Source organism: Anser anser (assembly GCF_964211835.1).
Source record: "Anser anser genome assembly, chromosome: 1".
Classification (NCBI taxonomy): Eukaryota; Metazoa; Chordata; class Aves; order Anseriformes; family Anatidae; genus Anser; species Anser anser.
In genome coordinates this window covers 50,910,784-50,931,438 of record NC_139720.1, presented here as the reverse complement: position 1 = coordinate 50,931,438, position 20,655 = coordinate 50,910,784, and the positions used below count along the sequence as shown (strand labels likewise).

The 20,655-nt window shown below is 33.4% G+C and overlaps 1 protein-coding gene across 9 annotated transcripts in view; it reads right to left on the bottom strand.

The window, feature by feature from the left end:
• Nucleotides 1–20,655, bottom strand: part of CEP290 (centrosomal protein 290) — a 54,294-nt gene that overhangs the window by 11,345 nt on the left and 22,294 nt on the right. For 8 of the 9 annotated variants that reach the window (XR_014578637.1, XM_083821374.1, XM_083821376.1 and 5 more), the window contains 20 exons: nt 19,482–19,712; nt 18,750–18,923; nt 17,150–17,261; nt 16,673–16,878; nt 13,895–14,046; nt 12,761–12,872; nt 11,473–11,928; nt 10,205–10,369; nt 9,859–9,966; nt 9,635–9,769; nt 8,825–9,091; nt 7,942–8,049; nt 7,176–7,372; nt 6,330–6,543; nt 5,983–6,120; nt 5,678–5,899; nt 4,976–5,092; nt 3,457–3,602; nt 2,375–2,530; nt 1,668–1,791 (listed from right to left, as the gene is read on the bottom strand). Coding sequence is in view for 8 of the 9 variants with exons in the window: in XM_083821374.1 (XP_083677500.1) it covers nt 1,668–1,791; nt 2,375–2,530; nt 3,457–3,602; nt 4,976–5,092; nt 5,678–5,899; nt 5,983–6,120; nt 6,330–6,543; nt 7,176–7,372; nt 7,942–8,049; nt 8,825–9,091; nt 9,635–9,769; nt 9,859–9,966; nt 10,205–10,369; nt 11,473–11,928; nt 12,761–12,872; nt 13,895–14,046; nt 16,673–16,878; nt 17,150–17,261; nt 18,750–18,923; nt 19,482–19,712 (3,540 nt within the window). In the remaining variant the exon portion in view is untranslated. Of the gene's footprint in view, nt 1–467; nt 1,119–1,667; nt 1,792–2,374; nt 2,531–3,456; nt 3,603–4,975; nt 5,093–5,677; nt 5,900–5,982; nt 6,121–6,329; nt 6,544–7,175; nt 7,373–7,941; nt 8,050–8,824; nt 9,092–9,634; nt 9,770–9,858; nt 9,967–10,204; nt 10,370–11,472; nt 11,929–12,760; nt 12,873–13,894; nt 14,047–16,672; nt 16,879–17,149; nt 17,262–18,749; nt 18,924–19,481; nt 19,713–20,655 lie in introns of all 9 variants that reach the window. The other variant, XM_083821381.1, reaches the window with a different exon arrangement.

The following is a 20,655-nucleotide window of genomic DNA, read 5'->3' as shown; positions in this document are numbered from 1 at the left end:
GTACTTTATATGCCTTATATTGCCAATTGCAATTGTAGGTATATGGAAAATTATTACCCAGCACTAGTAAAATCTTTTGATAATAATCAGTTTTTGTTTACGTGATTATGTAATTAACCATATAAGCCATTACTCTACACTAACAATGACAGAAATAAAGTACTTGCTTCAATATAGCGCTTCTTCTAAGTATAACACATTGTAAGTTTCAAAGAATGAAGGTCATCAACTAGCTGCATGCATCATTGTGATCATTTGTAAACTTTCTAAGCTTCTGTTAATTCTGTAATTTTGATCTACTTGTGAGCTGACATACATGTAAATTGTGAAAGTCTAGGATTTGCTTTTATGGACCACTTTAATATCCCTGCAGAGCTTTCAAGACCACTGAATTACCAAGATCAAACTATTCTAATTCTATGTCATTTCTACAGAAGAAATGCTAGAGGACCACCATAACATCAAACCTCAGGCATTTCACAGAGTTCTGGGGTTATTACAACTCCCTCTGTACCACTTCGGTAAGTTTCACATTTATTCTCTGGAGTGTGTTGATTCATTTCATTATTGACATTTATTTTTTCTGCTTCATAGTTGTTAGCTTGATTAGAAGGCTCTCCTGAATCAGACTGATTGCAGCTCATTCTGTCAATGTAAGGCTCTTCTACACTTTTTTTTTCATCAACATTTGATTGTTTGCGTATTTCTTGCTTCCTCTCCTGCTCTTCAAATTCCTCATTATTTTTTCCATTTTCAGGTTGGGTTATATTTTCTTTTTTATCACTCTGATTCTCTTCAACATCTTCAGCTTTATTGGTGTTTTTCAATCCTTCCCAAGAAATATCTGTGTCCTTGCATTGTTCATTATCTTCAGGGTGCTGTTCAGAAGACACTTCAGCACTTGCATCTTTCGTAGCCTCACAACCTTCATTATGCACGATCAATGTTTGTATGCCTGCTTTCTCATCTATTTCATTGCCACCAGTAATTCTAAGATTAGTCTGATGTTTGATTTCATCCCTATTTGAAATAGGTTTCTTTTCAAGGTAATTCAAATACTCCTGTTTACTGATACTGACAGGAACAGAGTTGGTCAGTTCAATTTGGTAACATGTACTCTGATTCAAGTTGAAGATAGAATGAAGCATGAAAGAAAAGCAGAAGACAGTAAAATGAAACAGGAAATAAAGAAACGTAGGCTGAATTTTTAAATCTGTGTCTTGAAGGATTAAAATAACCTAGTAATTCAATATTCATAATACAGTGAACTTTGTAAAGCAAAACAAACAACAACCAACCAAACAAAAACATCTAATGTAATTAATGTAACTAGAATGCAGCTTAGAATTTTCCCAAACCACGTATGCTGAAATTTCAATTAATATGGCATATAAAAGTAGTCTCTCAGTTGCAGACTTGTGTATATGACAATATCTATCCTTAATTTCTTCACATTAGGAAGTTGAGTATTTCATCTTCTACCTGCAGAACACAGAATCTAGATTTTTTTTTTTTTAACACCATAAATGGAGTATTTCATATCCTGTTCTAGAATGCTATAATCTGAAATAAAATCTGCCAAGTGATACAGAATAGTAAATGGGTAACAATTATTTTTGTTACATAGGTGTAATATAGGTAATATGATTGTATATGATTTTACTTACCGAGGGCCTAGAATATGTCTCTCTTGAATACTGTCTCTGCAATGCATGAAGCTTTTCCTGGAGGTATTGGTTTTTTAAATGTAACTCTTCTACAACAGAATCTCGTGGGATTGCTTGCTGTGTTCTACATACAAAAATTAATCAAGCCAGAATAAATACATGGCTATTAATGCAGAAAATCATTCCTTTATGTAAAACAAACAAACTTCTCGATTACTGGACAGAACTTTCTAGTATTAATGGACTGGTTATACTAAATCAGCCATATACACAATTTCAACTAATCCCCATGAATCGAGAGTATTTTGGGAAAAGGAATCTGCTCTCTTGAGATGTGTACAGCTTCTGTTACCGTGGCACTCCAGCCACTGTTATAACAGATACAGTGATTATGAATACACTCCATAATTGCAATTTCTCAGCTCCAGTATCTTTCCCCAACTTGAAATTAGAACTACAATTTTACATAAAAAGAGCTATGTTTTTCATATTATTTAATGTTTGGAATAACAAACCATTGCTGCATATTCTCTGAATATGCACAATTGATCCCTAGCAGCTTTAAGTTTGCTCATCACAAACTCAAAGAAGGGCTTTTGCAACTTGGTCTGTTTTTTCTAGTTGTATCAGTTGATTTCCTCCCACAGATTTTTTTTCTCATTTAGATTACTTATTTTTTTTATAGATTCTTTTGAAATGCCTCTCACCTCATATGAGCAACTTCATTTTCTAAATCTAGATTCCGTTTTCTTAGTTCTTCCAGTTCTTTTTCAGTCTCTGAGGCTCTTACTCCAACAACACGGTCAACAGTGACACCAGTAGTTTTCAGTTTCTTCTGTAGAGTAATTTTCTCTTTTTCAGCCCTGCAACATCCAGTAAATTTGCATCTAAAACTTTATTTGCTGACTTGTTTTCTTTAGAAGAAAATATTTTCTATCTTAAAGAATCCACACCTGCTATTTATTTGCTCAGTGTACCACACTCCCTTTTCTTGTTTATTGTGGTTACCATATAGACAGACAGCTTTACAAATAAATAAATAAATAAATATAAATAAAGAAATCACAAATATTAGAAAAAATAGCAAACATGAAGTTAGCAGCATGCATATTATGAATCACTTGGTCTCACCTGCGTTTTATGTGAAATTCCTGAAAGATTTGGTAAGAATGCCAATTTGAAGCTGTTTCAAACCACAATCTGACAACGGCTACAACCACCATCATCATTTGGTCATGATCAACAACCATCATTACTACATATTTTATTTGTAAAACCCTGCCATTACTGTACTGAAGTAAACAACTTTCATGGAGGCCATGCATATATGTAGTGGTTGGTTTTATTTTTTATTTTTGTTGTTGTTTTAAAGGTTTCTATCTCATAATGCTAGAACTGTTAGTACTGCAGTAGCACAGCAGATGACAGTAGCAGCGCATCCAGTTCTAGCAGTCTGGTGAAATAACACAAGGTAAGAAACAGCCTATCTTCATGAAACTGTTACTTTTTTCACGGAAATAACAGAACACTATATACGAGAAGCATAATAAAGAGCTTAAATTAGTTTTATTCAGAGACAGCTTCTTCTAAATACACTTGTAAGCTTTTACAAGTATATACTAAAGGAGTAACTGCTACTTGAAAATTAATTTATTCTTTTAATCTCAATAGCAAGGTCAAATCTAGGCATCAATCTTATAAACACAACAAGCTGTTATAATTGTGTGGCAAACATCTGTATTTCTCTTATGCCATCAGTTTGTAGTTGAATGCATTAAACACAACTTACTTATTATAAAGTTCCTTCAGCGTACTGAACTGTTTGACCAAAGTATCCATTTCTTTTTCCTTTTCTTTTAGTTTGTTCCGCATCCCTTCCGTTCTGATTTGCCATTTTTTGCTTTCTTCCCACCTAATTATTTCCTCCTTGGAGGTCTGCGAAGCATATAAACAAATTATGTACTTCTTTTTGATTTTTTTTAAGCGAACACACATTAGAAAAACACACATGGTGTATTTTTCATTTCTAAATTTAAAACATTAAGCCGTAGTTAGGTAAAGAGCAGTCCAACTTGGATACTTTAAACTTGCTGTAGTGACTGGCATATAAAGCTGATGAAGTTTAATGTTATTACCAAATTCATCCTCACCTTTTAATATTCATTTTACAGAAAAGGAGTGATACATTTTTGGAAATTAGGATTGCTTGTGAAATACATCCTTTTAGTTTGAATTACAGGTGAGTCAAAAAGACAAGCTGAAGAAAAAGAAGTGCTTTCCTATGCCAGTTTACAGCAGGATCTATCTTTTTTCTTGCAGCTCAACAGGAGTTTATATGCCCTTGCTGCAAAGCTGTACCACTGTTCATTTGATTTTTTCTATGAGAAATAGAATCTCTGCTTACAATTACAATCATGTAGCTATAAAATGATATATCAATTAAAACCTGTACCTGTGATCACAAATGAATACTGAAAAATCACCTGTAAGCAATTTTTTTTGTTTGTTTGCTGAACTTTCCCCTTCCCTCAGTTAGTCCCTGTAACCCTGTAATCTTTTGTCTTCACTCTAAACAGCTACTGCTACTAAAAAATGGCCAGAAAGTAAATTATTGCAAAAAGGAAAAAAAAAAGTTTGTGAAAAATATCTTTAGACACTGAGCAACAAGTATATAAAAATTCTCAAACTAACTGGAAGTATAAGTTCAGTCTTAAAATCATATTTAATATATTAAAGAGTCTGAATGTCATGCAAGCACGCTATAATGTTCTAGTATACCTTATGATTACCGTGACAAGCCAGTAATTTTTTTCTGAAATAGCAAAAGAACAAAAAAAAAAAAAAAAAAAAGTGGTAAAATGAACTCGTCTCCATCAGGTCAGAACCGCCTATGAGTGGAGACCGTTACCGTGAAGAACAATAACTTATGCAGACATCATCCCTTCACAGCTCTTGCTCCCAGGTACTTCATATTTTCATCATTGTACTGGTTTCACAAATGTGCATTTGACATCTCTTACATAATTCACTGATACCTATACAATCTTAGTTTTCTATAATCTATAATGGATCTTTAATTCTACAAAAAGGGCAGGAAAACATGAATATACCAGCACTTAGACTACTGTTGCAGCAAGAGCTGCAACAAAGACCACTGGGAACTTGAAAAAGTGTCTTGAAAGTGTTTCTGACGTGATAAAGTTTGGCTGGTTAGCTGTTGTTTTCAGAAGCAGTGGGGAGAACTGAACTGCCTGTACTCTAAGCTGACGATGTCTTTCAAAGCCACAATCTCAGTATTTATCACATACCTTGTCTTCTCTTATGCTTTTTCTTTCCGTTTCTTCATATTTCTTCTGAAGTTCATTTTCCAACTTTTTAACTTTTTTCTGAAGTACATCTGTCAGATTTTGCTCATCAGCTTTGTTCTGAAAAATTACAAACTTTCACCAACTTAAAGTTTAATGACTACTACTTAAGTATTTTTCTCCTCTTGAAAAATAAGGACTTCAATTCCAGTTGGTGGAATTAGCTTACAACATAAATGACCTTTTTGAAATTATCTTTACGTTACAATACTTCAAGAATTTAACGTTGCATTCTAAACTAAATAATCAGCAAGTACTTAAATTAAAAAATGAAGTTTAGACAATTATACTGTACATCCTTCCCGTCTCTTCAGAATGGAGAAATAAGGACAGCCAGGAAGATCACAAAATTCAAACCAACCATTTTTCAAAGAAACTTTAAAGGTAGATATTCAACTCTTCAGACTTTCACATTATTTCAAGGTAAAAAGTATTTTTCAGCCTCTTCATTCTATTTGAGACATACTTCCAACAGCAAAAGGTAATAGCTCACATGTAACCCAGCTGATGAGCAAACAACGATTTTTAGATCAAGTATCAGTTTCAGTGCATGTCAAAGGTACTTACTCTTCCCCCCACCCCAAACCAGCCCATCTAATGCAGAAACTTGACCAAGATCAAAACTTTTTCAAAAATCACTTCTACCTGAATGCTACTGGTAAGTCTCCTAATCCGTTTCTTCAGTTCTTCATTCTCCTTTTCGATTTCATTTTTTTCTCTCATTATTTTAGTGAATGTTTTTTGTTTCTTCTGAAGTTCTTGGTTCAACTCTTCCTTTTCATCTAACAAAGCACTCTCCCTGTTTTTACTTATTTTAAGGTTATCTGTAAGTTTTGAAATCTGATTATTTAATTCCTCTATCTGTGTCTAAAGGGGAAAAAATAATAAAAAAAAAATCAGGATTAACAGCAATATAATGATGGAATAGAAAGACATTACCTAGTACTAACCATGAGCCCCTTTGTTTCCCTGTCAACAATCTCCTGGACATTCATATATGCCTCTTTTTGTGATGCTGCAGAAATAATCTGCTGTTCAGCATTAGCGGTCATTTCTGCTCGGAGTTCCAAAAGTGCTTTGCTCAGAGCCTAAAAATAACCAATACAAGTTCTTATAAGCAAAGAAGCTGCAAATATGAACATTAAAAAACAACAAAACGCGATTGTATTTTACTATGTTAAATTATGAAACTATATTCTACCTCCTGCTGTACTTATACAGAGAATTCTTAAGTATTAAGCCACATTAAACATTTACGTTCATTAGTGACATAAGTATGCATTTTTTGCTGACTAACTTTCTGCTGCTTCTCTTTTATGGCTAACTGGCTCTTCAGCTGTTCCACCAGGTTTTTCAGTGTTGCTGTGGGCGCTCTTTTATTTGCTTCTTTTTGAGCTTCTAGTTCAGCTTTTACATTGGCTAATTCTTTCTCCATCTGAGATAACAAGTTCTTCAATCCATTTGCTTCATCTTTCAATTGTTCCACATCAACTGTGTGCTTTTCCTGAAGCCTAATATAAAATAAGAATTAATAGGGTACACTGCAATAATTAAGCCAGCAAACTCCAAATGAATAACAGAAGGCACAGTGTTGTATTTTTTACTGTTAAAGCAAATAAACAAAAAACTCCTTGCCTCTATAAAGAATGCCTCCACTTAATAAGGAAATTATGCAAGAGTATCAACATAATGAGACTAGAACATTTTCATTCTAATTCCTATCCCTAACTGCAAAGGAAAGAATCATCCTTTTTATCCCCCTTTTAAACAGGGGTTAAATTTTAATGAGTTTAAACCCTAAAGGCAGCAAGCTCAAGTGGATGGGGGCAGGATGGGTGGAGTATCATGACAGCTTAAAGACAACTCACATACCAAGACTCACTGAATACTTTTTCACTGGATGGCACACCGTTAATAACAGAAATGCATTTCTGCAGCCATGATTTTTCAATATTTGCCCTGATACAGGGCCACAAAACCAAAATAGATCATATTTATATTTACCAACCATGGTAACTCTCGAGTTAGTTTTTTCAGCCAAACCTACAATTCAGCAAAAACATGCTCACTTCAACAGAACACGTCAGTACCAGCAAGGCATAGCTGACCAACTGTGACTTATGTTAACAGCCTAAAAACTTACTGGGCTCTGATAGTCTCAAATTCTTTGATTTTCATTAAAGTAATTTGTTTTTGCTTCTCTAAATCAGATGATGTTTTCTTCAATTTGCCAACAAGTGAAGCAAGAGAATTGTCCTGTTCTACTACAGTTTGTTCCATTTCAGCTAAACGGAGGAAATGTTTGCTGCTGGGAAGTGATGAAGGCTTTTCCATTAACTCCTGTAAAACAGAACAAATGTGTATGATAAACATTTTAAGCTTTAAATCAAAGGTAAGTGTTAGTGATACATTATAAACTCAATCCTAAACATAAACGAGTATTAATATTTATCATGTTTATCTACTGAGATGCAATTCTTAGTTCACAGAAAAAAACAGTAATGCTACTTGGAAATGAACGTCGTACATGGAACAATCTACAGAATAAATGTAGGTGTCAACTTATCATAAAGTGTCAAGAGAAAACCTGTATTAAAAATGGTATTATTGCAACCAAAGACTGAATAAAAAGAATATAGAAAAAGTACACCTCCCTCCATCCCCTAGAAGTCTATACATTACAATATAAAGAATGATACTCTATACTAAGGCGGTAACTTTGTTTTTTATACTTGTCCTCTAATCCAACTGTCTTGAATTCTTTCATCAATTTCTGAGTTCTTTTTATATCAACCATCCATTTATTCTTCTTGTCATTATTTACTTGTGACTACAAAACTGTTCTTTTGAGCAACAATTTTCAAAATTTGGAAACAATTTCACTAATGCCATAAATACACATAACTCACCAAAGCAGTCTGTTTGAATTTATTAAGGGAATTGTCTGTACATAAGTCTAACTTCTGGTGTAGAACTCTAAGGTCTTCTTCATGTTTCTTTGCGATTTCCTCTTGTTCCTGTTAGTTCAAAATAAAAATGCAACTCTACTGATGCACATTAATCCAGAAATTCATGAAACTGCAGTACTCTTCACATCAATTGCTCAATTATTGATCAGCCTTACTCCCCAAATTTTCCTCTAACTCTTCTAGTTTTTAAAATCCTTTTCTTCTTGTTATACTCAATGATTATACTTTTTTTTTTTCTTTCTCTTTTTAGTACTTACTCTTGGAAAAAAAAATCCACCACTGCAGTTTTAAGCTATATCGCAGGCAGTGTGGTGCAACAGGATAAAAGCTGAAAAGCAAAATAGTTGGTGATGCTCCTCACCAACTATGACTCACTATACATAGTAAAAATATAAAGAATGTGCTAAAATATAAACACAAGGTTTATATTTTTAAAACATATTTTAAATTACAGTATATTTAAGAAGTATATTTTCCATAAATGCATATCTTTTGTATATTTTTCAAATTCACAACAAGATGCAGTCCACAGATCACCATTGTAAATACTTGAGAATTCTGTGGATGTACACTATATGGAGTGCAGTTTTCATAGCAAATTTTTAATATTCTTCCTGTCACACTAATTTAATTCCTAGACCAATACCACATACATAAACCTTTTGACTGAGCAAGTCTCCTACTTTAAGGAAGTTAAAATATTCTACATGAACTTTCTACAGGAAAAAAAAAGTTCTATTCTCTCTGAGGTAACTAGCAATGAGATTAACAAAGAATCATTAAAGCCTTAAAAATGAAATAAATTTATGCAAAACATAACTACCTCTCTTGCTTTAGCCAGCAAATGTTGGTATTTTTTTAGCACTTCCTCCTTCTGATTTAATCTTGCTTGCATATTTGCAATGGTTTGATGAGCAATTTTTATTGCATGATGGTACTCTGGATCATCTTCCTTTTTGCCTAATTCAGCTATTATTTTCTCTCTTTCTGTTGTTGCAGGTAAACGAAGTCTTAGTTCATTTATAACTTTGTCTCTTGATAAGACATTTTGTTCGGCTTTCCACAGAGCAGTTTCCTTTTCTTTTAATTTCTAGAACAAAAGGCGATTATTGCATTTACAGAATTAAAATGCTGAAAAAAATTCTTTTTAAAAAACGTACCAGAAAGATTTGTTTAAATGGACTTCATTAAAGGGCTTTTTGCATTCAGTTTTGGCTGTTTGGAATTACTACTACATCAGAAAAGTCCCATGGTGTCTTTTGCTTATACACTTATGCAACCCCAGTTTGTGCTATCAAAATTAAGAAGGTGGTGTTTTTAAGACTGCTTAAGAACCACGAAGTATCTAAAGTAAATTTAACTAGATACAGTCAACTGAATTTTGTACAGCAAGAGCATCCTACCTTACTACAGGACTGATCTAAATTTTCCCCAGTAATTTGCTCCAATGGAAAAAATAACACAGGACTAAAAATAAATCTATTATCTACATTCTCTCTGAGTTAAAGTACTTCTAAGGGAATTGGCATATTTGATGGACATTTATAAAAGGATATTTGTTACATAAAAAAAAAAATAAAGATTTAAAAATACAACCTTTATCCTTTATGTGATAATTTAAACATTTAATTACCTCCTCTAGTGATTTGCAGGTTGCCCTTGTTTCCACGATTATTCGAATATGCTCCCGAATCTTTCTCAAAGCCAGCTCAAGTTGTTGTGGGAGAGGCAAATTAGGGTCTGGAACTGATCCTGTGGCTTCTTCTAACTGTACAGAAAGATTCATATTCCTGTTACCTGACAGCTCTGAAAAATGTGCTTCTCAGTTTATTTTTAGTTAACTCAGTGTTTGTGTACCTTTAGAGCTGTACTAAGTATTTCATTTTGCTGATGATCATATACATCTAATTGGCGCTGCAATTCTACCTCCCTCTGGTCCCAAGCCATTTGCCTTTCTTCATGAAGCTGTAACAAATGTTTGATAATGACATTTTATTTATTGAAATCAATGGGTATTTTACAACCAACTTGAACAGAAAGAAGAGATATCAAAGTGTAAAATACTCCAATGTGCTATTAGAAAGAATTAATGAACCAAGAAAGAAACATCTATGTTACAAATCTTACTACAGAGAATCTTTTTTAAAATCACTTAACGAAATAAAGAATATGTTGTTTTCTAATAGCATGCAGAAATATATACCTTGTTTTGCTGCACAATTTCTTCTTCCAGATTATTGATTGTACATTCATATTCTGAAATGATATTACGCAAATACTTTATCTCTTCCTTTTGCTTGAGTAACTCTCGATTGAGTTTAAGTTCCAGCAGATGGAGTTCCTCCATCTTCAAATGCCATTCTATTACCTAATAACAAATGATACATACGTAGTATTATAATTTACTAAGCTCACAGGCTGTCTAAATGCAGCAACACTCTGATTTTGAGGCAGGACAGCACCTATCCAACCAAGAGAAAGAGGTTCTTCCTTTTTAAGCTTCTTCACTTCCCTTGAGTGAGGAGGCATGGCAGGTCTATGAAACTGCAAGAGGAATGACTGGAAAGCGTAGTAGACAGTTGAAGAGGCAAAATATTTCCCCTACACTGTCAAAAGAACTCTCATTGCAAATAATTTTCATATGACCTAACCAAGTTACAGTCTATGCATCTGTCCAGACTGAACAATAAAAACAACAACAAAAAAAAGCAAGAAGTCTGTATATCTTTTCTAAAACACCGAAAGTTTTTCAAAACCATTACAAAACTGTAGAAAAGAAGAAAGTATTCAAAAACACATGTACTAAGAATAACAGACATATTTATGTCAGACTGCACCCAAAATAACTTTGAAGACTGTCTTAAAATTAAAACATGCCACTAAAACTATAATTTAAATGCAGACATCTTTAATCATGACAGAAAAAAAAACACATATATACTACACAGGGATCTGGAAGAGAAGTGAGAAAGCCTTATTCAAATTGCAAGGCAACATTGTCTACAACAGCAAAATAAAATTACGCAAATTACATGGGTATAATAACGTTTCTGACCATGCTGCCCTGGGATTTATTTAAAAAACATGGATTTGTAAAGATTTCAATGCAAGCTCTTGGAACAGAACTTCAGAGTATTACTCTGTGTTTAATTTCATTTAGTGCATAATTTAATTTAATTCATAATTTAATTCCATTTTATTTAATTCACAGTAAGCCACTACTTCCCATGCCACTTACAAAGGCACAGAAGAAAATTAGTAAATCTGACTGTACTGACTTTTACATGGCAAATAACTAAAATGTTATTACTTTTTTAAAATAGGAAAGCCAAAAAATGATAGCTGACACCATATATTCTGAAATCATTAATTTCTCCATTAAAACAGAGGTTTAGAAAACACACTGAAATGAAATTTAGTTTAAACGCACATCAGATTAACAAAGCTATTCAAAGTTTTAAGACAGAGAACCTTTTGAGCTCCTCTTGTATCCTTCAACGTAATTAATAATTCTTCTAAACTTTTCAGCTTTAACTCCACCTCCAGTGCTCTGTTTTCTGCATTTCGACGCTCCTGCTGGGCATGCCGAACTTCTTCCAGGATCTTTAGTTTGTCATTCTGTAGCTGAATCATTGTTTTAGAGAATTTTTCTTGTTGTACTAAAGGCAGAGCACCGCTAAACTGTCGCCGCAAAGACTGAACTGTCTGTCGTAGATGTTTGGCTCTATTTCTTCCTTCCAGCCGGGCAAAATACAGGGCTTGCTCTCTCTCATCAAGTTTCTGCTCTAAACGTAGATTATGGATCTCCATCTTCTGTAGTTTCAATTTTAGTGTCTCTAGCTTGCCTACAGCAATGGATTCACTGCCTTGAAGGGCTATGATATGCTGATGCAGTTTTGCAATAACTGCTTTTTCATCTGACTGTGCCTAAGAATCAAAATAAAGAACAAAATTATTTTTCATTTTAAATATGTGAATGCAGCGTACTTATAAAAAAGCTATTACTTTTTCTGTATTTTAAATATTGCATGTATTTTTTTCCCACAGATAAGAGCAAGAATTAGCGTTTAAACACAGCTTTTTATTTTTCCACTCTTGTTTCTACATCCACATTATAAACAGAGATTTTCAAATACTGATTGTAAAAATCATCTCTTTCCACAATACCAGGAAACGGGAAAGAAAAGCATACTCAAACTTAGGAAATATAATACCATAAAAGCTGGTAGAAGTGTTGTGTTTAGGGACTAAAACCATTCCAGAACATGGAAACAATCCCAAGAAATTGTTTTACCTAACAACAAAACAAAATTATGTTTTGTTAATATAGCCTAATCTTTGAGATTCACAAGTCACTGCCTGTCTTGTAAAGAACAAACAAACAAACAAAACGCCATTATCAAACTTTCCTGGTTTTATATATAAAAACTCACTGCAGGACCAAAGGTAATTAATTATATAGAAATATATCTAGATAACATGGAGAAAAGCTCAGGATCTTTTTTTTTTTTTTTTTTTTTAATAGCTACGCAACTAGAAATGAAAGAAGAAAAAGCAACTATTAAAGTAATGTAGATCTCTTGAAAAGGTATGGACAATGGACTGGCTTGGTAAGATCCTTCTGAAATACTTTTACAGTTTCCTAATTCATTGTACAATTATTTCATTTCTTCCCTGTTCCCTTCCCTGGGGAAAGATATATATATTTACAAAAAAAAAAAAATCCAAACCGCATAATCAAGGTTGAATTTTACCATACCTGGCAGTCTAAAACTTGCATTCTAAGAGATTCTACTTCCTTCTCTCTACATTGTTGGCGAGCCTCTAGAGCTTCAACTTGCATGTTTGCAACATCAGACAGTTCTCTTAACCTTGCAGGGGAAACAACAGCATTGTGTCACTTGAAACCAATGAATAACTTAAGTTTTTCTACACAGAACATGCTAAGAAAAGATATATGTTTCCTTGTATCAAAACATTCTATGACTTTTTGCTTTTTAGCATAAAAATGCTACTACTCAGCATCCCTGTTATAAAAATTCTTCTATTTCTAGTATATTCTAGTATTTCACCTTTATTGTTGGTTATTTTCCTGTAAATTTGCTAGCAGGAGTCTTCTCAAGGAAAATGTTGCCAATGTTTTTTTATCTGAACTATGCACTTCCCTCCTTCTCTATTTCTCTCCCATTTCAGAGCATAAATCATATATGCACCAAGATTAATTTTTCTATTCCATTCTCTGTTTCCCCAAATCTAATCCCTCATTTTCAGCATCAAAATCACTGCAAATATCCCCACAGACTTTGCTGATTTAGCAATATAACAGCATTACATAATTTACTCAAAGACCAATATCCATTACAACAATCTCATCAAAATCTGGAAAGTTTTTTCTTTTTTAAAAATGTACGCACGCAGAGTTAATCTCTTAAGTAAATGGCAAAAAAAAAACACCACAAAAAACAAACAAAAAAACTACCACAGATTCATCTTCAAGACATCTATGATTCTTTGAAAGTAAGAATTACTTTCCAACTCCTTTCATGAATTTTTTATACATTTAAGGGAGGTTGTGGCAAAGAAACAAAACAAACCTGAATTAGTTAGTTTAAACACACTAGTAGTGAATATTTAAAGATACCCTTACCTTTGTCTATCCAGGTCAGCACTTAATTCTTTGTTCAAATCGCAATGAGGCAAATGACTTACTTTGTAGCGCCTGAATAAAATGCTAAATTTCAACTCCAAATTTGGCATTTATAAATGTCAAAAAAAAAAAAAAAGGCACTGAAAATTGTTATATACAAGCAGTGTCCTATATAAGCCTGTATAGTTTTAATTTTTACATGCTTCCAAACATACTGCATTCTGAATTCGTTACTTCGGCACTTACTTTGATACTTCAATCTTGAGTTCCATCTCACGCTTCTCTAAGTCCATGATTTGTCGTCTGTCTGCATCACTTACTGCCTTACTTACACTATTTGAGAGTTCATCTCTTAATTCCTGTTCTACTTTCTGTGCCTCAAGGTTGATTTTGGTGAGCTTAAAAAATAAAAGAAAAAAAAATGGTATCATACGAACACAACTGCTCCCAAATCTGCAAACAAAAAGAAGTGCCCAAAGTATTTTTTTTTAAGTCATTACAAAACACTGTTCATCTGTGTTTGAAAAGTAGTTTCCCTTCCTCTCTTTAAACATCTTTTTGTTCACAGCATTACATACACATAGATACACAGATCAGCACAGGAACAGGATTCTAAATTAAACCCTACTTCAACTGGTAAATTTTCTTAAAACCATTACAGCAAAGTACCTCATTTTATACTAAACATGAAAAAAAAAAAAAAAGTAGTAAGACTTTACTCTTTAGGAAATTAATTTTAACTTAACCATTTAATATACTGTCCAGCATATTGGTAATACAAATACTGGCAATAACTGCCAGTAATCCTAACACCATAGTTCTTTTGTTCCTTTTAAAAAGAACTTTATCAGTCAAGCAGCCTGATTTTTCAAGTTGATTATCAAATACTGAGCAACCAGTGTTTCACTTCAAAGACAATTAGGAAAAGATGAATAACTGAAAAGCGTTAGGTGACACAGAGAATCCTCAGCAATTAATTTACCAAATATAGTTGTAGCAGATTAATCTGATACCACTCATAAATAACTGATCTACTAAACAAACAAAAACGTGTGGTATATCTTATTGTCTGGAGTTCACGTATTCCAGGCTTTTTTTTTTTTTAATCGGAAAAATAATAAACTATTCAAATAGAGGTTATTGTGGGAACTGTAAAAAGGGTAAGAAAACAGAATCATGTTGAAATAGATTTATGAGCTCAAAAGGCGAGGATTTCCTTTCAACTCTTAAAAGTGAAAGTGATCTCACAATTTTCATTAACTAACTTTAACACAATCTTGTTACATGGGAAAAAAAGAAAGGAATCATGCTCTGTTAGGAGTTCTTGGCAACAAGAATATATGAAACAGAAAATGGATGCTTTAGAACTACAGAAATTAGGTTAAAAAGGAGTATGCAGAGGAACCAGTAAGAAAAAATTGTGGTATTAGGAGTTCATCAAATAAAAATGAAGGAAGACCAGCATACCTAAGTATATCACAAGACATATAACATATTCAAAATAGAAAAAGGGAGATATCTTTGTGTGCAGCACCTGAGGTATTTCTTAATGAAATAAGTCATTCCATCATAATGGGCTTTAACAATACTGCTGATGAAAAGCTTTATACTCTTTCAGATACTCCATTTCCCCAATTAATTCAAATCAGAACAGTGTAACAAACACTACTAAAATGACCGAGAAATAGAGAATCCACTTCACAGCAGCTTAAAATAGACTAGACTGTAGTCTGGTAAATCATGAGAAGGGGGAATGAATACAGTCCATCGATACCTATCAACAGAACTATTCTTCCCTTTTGTTTAAGTTATAGGCCAGTACTGGCACAAGAACAAATGTGTACTACTGATTAAAAATAAATTTAGACTGGAAATTAGAATGAAGTCTCCTCCTACTACATAATTTATTTATGGAACAACTTTCAAATAGGAATATTGAGGGAAAAAAATCTAGCAAGATTAAGACGGATATAACAGGAATTATAATCATGGAATTATACAGGTTGGAAAAGACCTCTAAGATAATTTAGTCCAACCTTTAACCTAGTACTGACAATTCCACCAGTAAACCATGCTACTAAGTTCTACATCTACATGTTTCTTGAAAACCACCAGGGATGGTGACTCAATGTGGTTCCAATGCCACACAACCCATTCAGTAAAGAAATTTCTCCTAATATTCAAGCTAAACCTCCCCTGTCACAGCTTGAGGGCACTTCCTCTTGTTTTATCACTTGGTGTGTGGGAGAGGGGACCAATCCCCACCTCACTACAACCTCCTTTAATATAATTGTGAAGTACAATAAGGTCTCCCTTAAGCCTCCTCTTCACCACACTAAGCAAACCCAGCTCCCTCAGCTGCTCCTTGTAAGACTTGTTTTCTAGACCCTTCACCAGCTTCCTTGCTCTTCTTTGAACACACTCCAGCACCTTGATGTCCTTCTTGTAGTGAGGGGCCCAAAACTGAACACAGTACTAGAGGTATGGCTTCACCAGAGCCGAGTACAGGGGGGACAATCATTTCCCTAGTCCCGTCTGGCCCTTCAGACTTGCACACATAAGGATCATCACCTGCAACAGCACATGACTTCTATTCCTGTATTATAGAAAATGCTTGACACGTGACAGAAGAACACAGTCTGCAAAAGAATCATGACGCTGTCACTGTCAAAAGGGCTGCAAAGTTCTAGCATGTTTGAAATAATTGATAATTATGGGAAAATTTGCACAACAGGGATCATATGCATTAGACAAGAAATAGGTCACAAACCGGCTCTTTTCTAGGAGTCTGCTGAAGAACTAAGAAACTATCTGTCAAGTCACTCATCATGCGCTTTACCAGAGAACAACTATTGCTTGAAATAAACTTTTTTTTTTAAAACAGATGTCCAGTCCATGCAAAATTGCAGCTCTTAAAGGCAACTATATTTTGCATCATAAATTTGTCAGAGCCATAATGATATATAACTAATTATTTTGAAAAACTCAAAAATATGCTTCTAAGACGTGTCAAAGCAGATTTACCTCAGCAAACTTTGTTTCCAATTCAAAATTGCGTTCTTCTACTTGCTTTAGTGTATTCCTTAAATGTTCATACATTCGTTGTGAATGTTCTGCTCTCTGTCTTTCATTTAGTTCCTTCATTTCCAGCATTGCAATTTTCTTAGAAATGGACAAAATTTCACTGTTGGTTATCACTTTTGAGGCTTTGTCCATGGCATTGTCATCCCCTATATTCAAAAATATTTACATTAGGGAGAAAAATACCAAACATTGTTTTGATAGAATAGATAACTAAAATGAAACAATACAAAGGAAAAAAAAAATCACACACAAATTATTTGACAAAAACTAAGACTGTTAATGAAAGATACAAAATAATTTAGAATTTTTCATTTTTATTTTAAACAGACACATGAATTTTAAAATGTTGTAAAATATTACTTTTACACAGGACATACTGTTTGTTTTTTAGTGTTGCAATACAACTTTCATACTTACCCAGTTTAGTCATTTGTTCCCAAGCCTGTTCTATAGTATGAAGTTTCTCTTTTGTGATTTCCAGTTCCTTATTCAATAAATTTATCTGTGCTTTCAAGGATTCATTTTCACGCTGTATGACAGAAAAGTTGCAATGTAACTGCAAACTATTTAACTCTAGCAAGCTTGATGTTTAGTATCCATAAAGACTTTTAAATAAACAGATTTTACCTATGCACACGCATTAATTAAAATGCATTGGAACAGAATAGCTTAAGCTGCCTCATAATCCATTCTGAATGATTTTATGATGCTGTAAATTCTTTTTGCTGTTATCTTACTGTCAACTACTATTACCATGAATATTTATTGTCACAGTTGACTATAGTTCCTAGATTTCTTAATCTAATTTATACTCTAAGGTTGTCATACTAAGCCTATGATTACCAGTCATAAGGGAGGAAGGATATTTAATTTTGCTCATATGTACGTGTTTGAGACAGATCACATGCTTCTTGTAGGCATCTAATACGATGCCAAACATTAGTTTTGTAAATGTTCCCCCTCTCCTTTAGATAGAAACACAGATTTTCACATTAACCAAAAAAACAAATGGAATTCTTAATATAAATTTTCAATTTTGAATTTTTGAAGCACATTTTTAGTTTGCTGTTGATGAATGATTATTTAGCTCTGTGAAATTACTGAAATGAGGATTGCAAGTTTTCATACACACAAAAAATATATACAATAGAGAAGGAATCATTCCTTGTTTAGGTGAAATGCACCTATCTGATTCCAAAGAGACAAAGTACAGTGAGTTTACCCATCACATGTATTTAGCCCTTGTCAACCACAGACAACCCAATAGACAAGAATGTTACATGAACTAACAATTCATGCCTTCTTGGACTATTACTTCTGACATGAATGTAAGGTGGAAGGTAGCAACACATCTTTCAAACCAGCTTCACAGACCTCCATGAAAATCCATTCTACTCAAGTATAGAAGTTCACAGATTTTCAGCTCCTATGACATACAGCAAACACATCATGAACATTTGGTGATTTAGTTGTTCATTTCACACTTAGTGCCTTTTGGAAGTGAACATTTCATTCTTGTAACTCGAGAATGAGGAAAAGTGCTTACTTTGGCAGAAAGCTTTGAAAGCATCTACACTCATTCTACTTTCCTTATGACCTCTAACACCTAAGATTATAACAATTATTCCCTCTGCCAGCCTGGTTTTGGTAATCAAAGCACTAAAAATATTTTGTGAAGAAACATACCTACAGCTTAACTTAATGCAAACAAGCAAAAAAAACACACCAAAAAAAATCCCCAAAAAAATGAAATCTGGGACTTTTCATAAGTTTCTTAGTACACTGACGAAGTACCAGGTAAGCAAATTAAAATTTGATAGCAACATCAAGACTTGCTCCAACAGCTCATACCCGCTATGGAACTCTTATAACTAGCAACTAGTTATAACTGTCCCAACTAGTGTTGGAACTTCTATTCCATCCTTCTATTAAGTGAGAGGAAAAACCAATGCAGAATGAATGTATAATGAGGTCTGTTTTTAATTCCCTTAAGGCTTAAATGTAACACAGACATTACCTCCATATGCTCCATGTTTGTTGTCCGTTGGACGAGCAAATTATCTTTTTGTAACATATCTCTGTATTTAGCAGTTAATGTATTATATTGCTTATTAGCCAGTTCTAACTCAGACAACAGCACACTATCATCCAACACTTTTTGCAGAGCTGCAATCTTAAAGCTAGCCATTTCCTATGAAAATAATAAATACGAGTTACTAAAGTTTCCTAAATTTTTAAATAGAAAAATAAAATTTACTCTACAGAAAAAAGAATACCAGTTAATGTAACGTTTTAGCATATGATACTGGTTTACTCTACTAAATTAATATACAACTTTATGCATTGCTTGCAATAAACATTGTTAAAATTTCACTGGTATTGAACTGTCTAGGCAATTTTATCATTAGTAGCCTCTACAGCACAATGCACTGTCAAAACCATATTTTATAAAGATGAGTTAATACAGGCCCTATCAAACTGAAAGGCCAAAACGTGAGATTTGTTTTCATATGACACTTTCAATAAAAAGGATTTGTGTTAACAACCTCAGAAGCAGAAAACTGACAGATTTTGTACTATGATGCTCATTTAAATACAAAAAATGTTTTGACAACACAGCATTTAGCAAGCACCTGTGTAAGGCATTTAACAAACTAGAACTGTCCCATTAAAAAGAAAAAAAAAGTAAGTATATTTATTGCCAAACTGTAAAAATAAAAATGTGGACTATTACTACTATTAACTATACCTTGAATCGCTGCAAGTGTCCAATTTTCCCTATAACTGCAGTCTCCATATGTGTCATTTCACTCTTCAGTTTCTCATTTTCTTTTCTAAGATGCCGTTCCATTTCAAGTAAAGTGGTATACTGCCTTGTTAATGACCTTTCATTAACTTGTAATACAGTTATTTTTCTATTATTTTCTGCAAGTAATTTTTTTGTTTCATCAGGATCCAGCTGAAGTGCACTGAGTAAATTCTGTAAAAACATTTTAACAAGAACCTCGTACAGAAATATGGTAAAACTCAACTATATTGACAAGCTTGCCTTGTTGAAATACATTTTCTAAGCTCGCTGTAAAAGTTCTATTAATCTAAAATAATTTATTTCTTCTATTAAAACACATACACAGTCAACACACACATTTTAATCTTAACATTTTAATATTTTAATATTTAATTTAAAAATTTTTAATCTTTAAAGTTACTTGTTTCTGAGGAATAGAAGCTAAATACATCTGGCTAGTAGGAATTTTAGCTAATGCTGACATTTTTAACTTAGAAACAAAGTAATTCTCTACATAATCTTCATTTTTTCCCTTTTACTAGTCTAATATAGCATTTAGAATCAAAACAAATGCATTTGAATCATTTTCTAAACCAAATAGAATTAAAACAAATGTATTTGAATCATTTTCTAAACCAACCAGAATTACTGTAGTACCTAACAAACACTAATAATTTCCCACTTTGAGGCTCAAGCTAATATTTGTGAAGTAATCACATGACTTCTATGATCCTATAGATGCAAATGCAAAATCTGGGGGGCAGTGGAAGAGGAAACCATAGTGACTCAGGTAACAGAAGACACGTGAGCTTTAGCTTTGCCATCAGCTCAGCAAGGAGGCAGGGAACAAGAATTTGAGCTGTAAACCTCCAGTTTTCAATGAGCCTAATGTCCCACTGGACATCTTTATCTCTAAATTGAAAAGAGACAGATTTGAAGGGTGGACAAGTGTACCCTGAGCAAGTTTGTAGACATCACCAAGCTGAGTGGTGCAGATGACACAACAGAAGGAAGGGATGCCATCCAAAGGGACCTGCACAAACTAGGTAAGTGAGCCCTAATGAGGTTTAACAAGGAGAAGTGCAAGGTGCTGAACATGGGTCAAGGCAATCCCAGACATGAGAACAGATAGGGA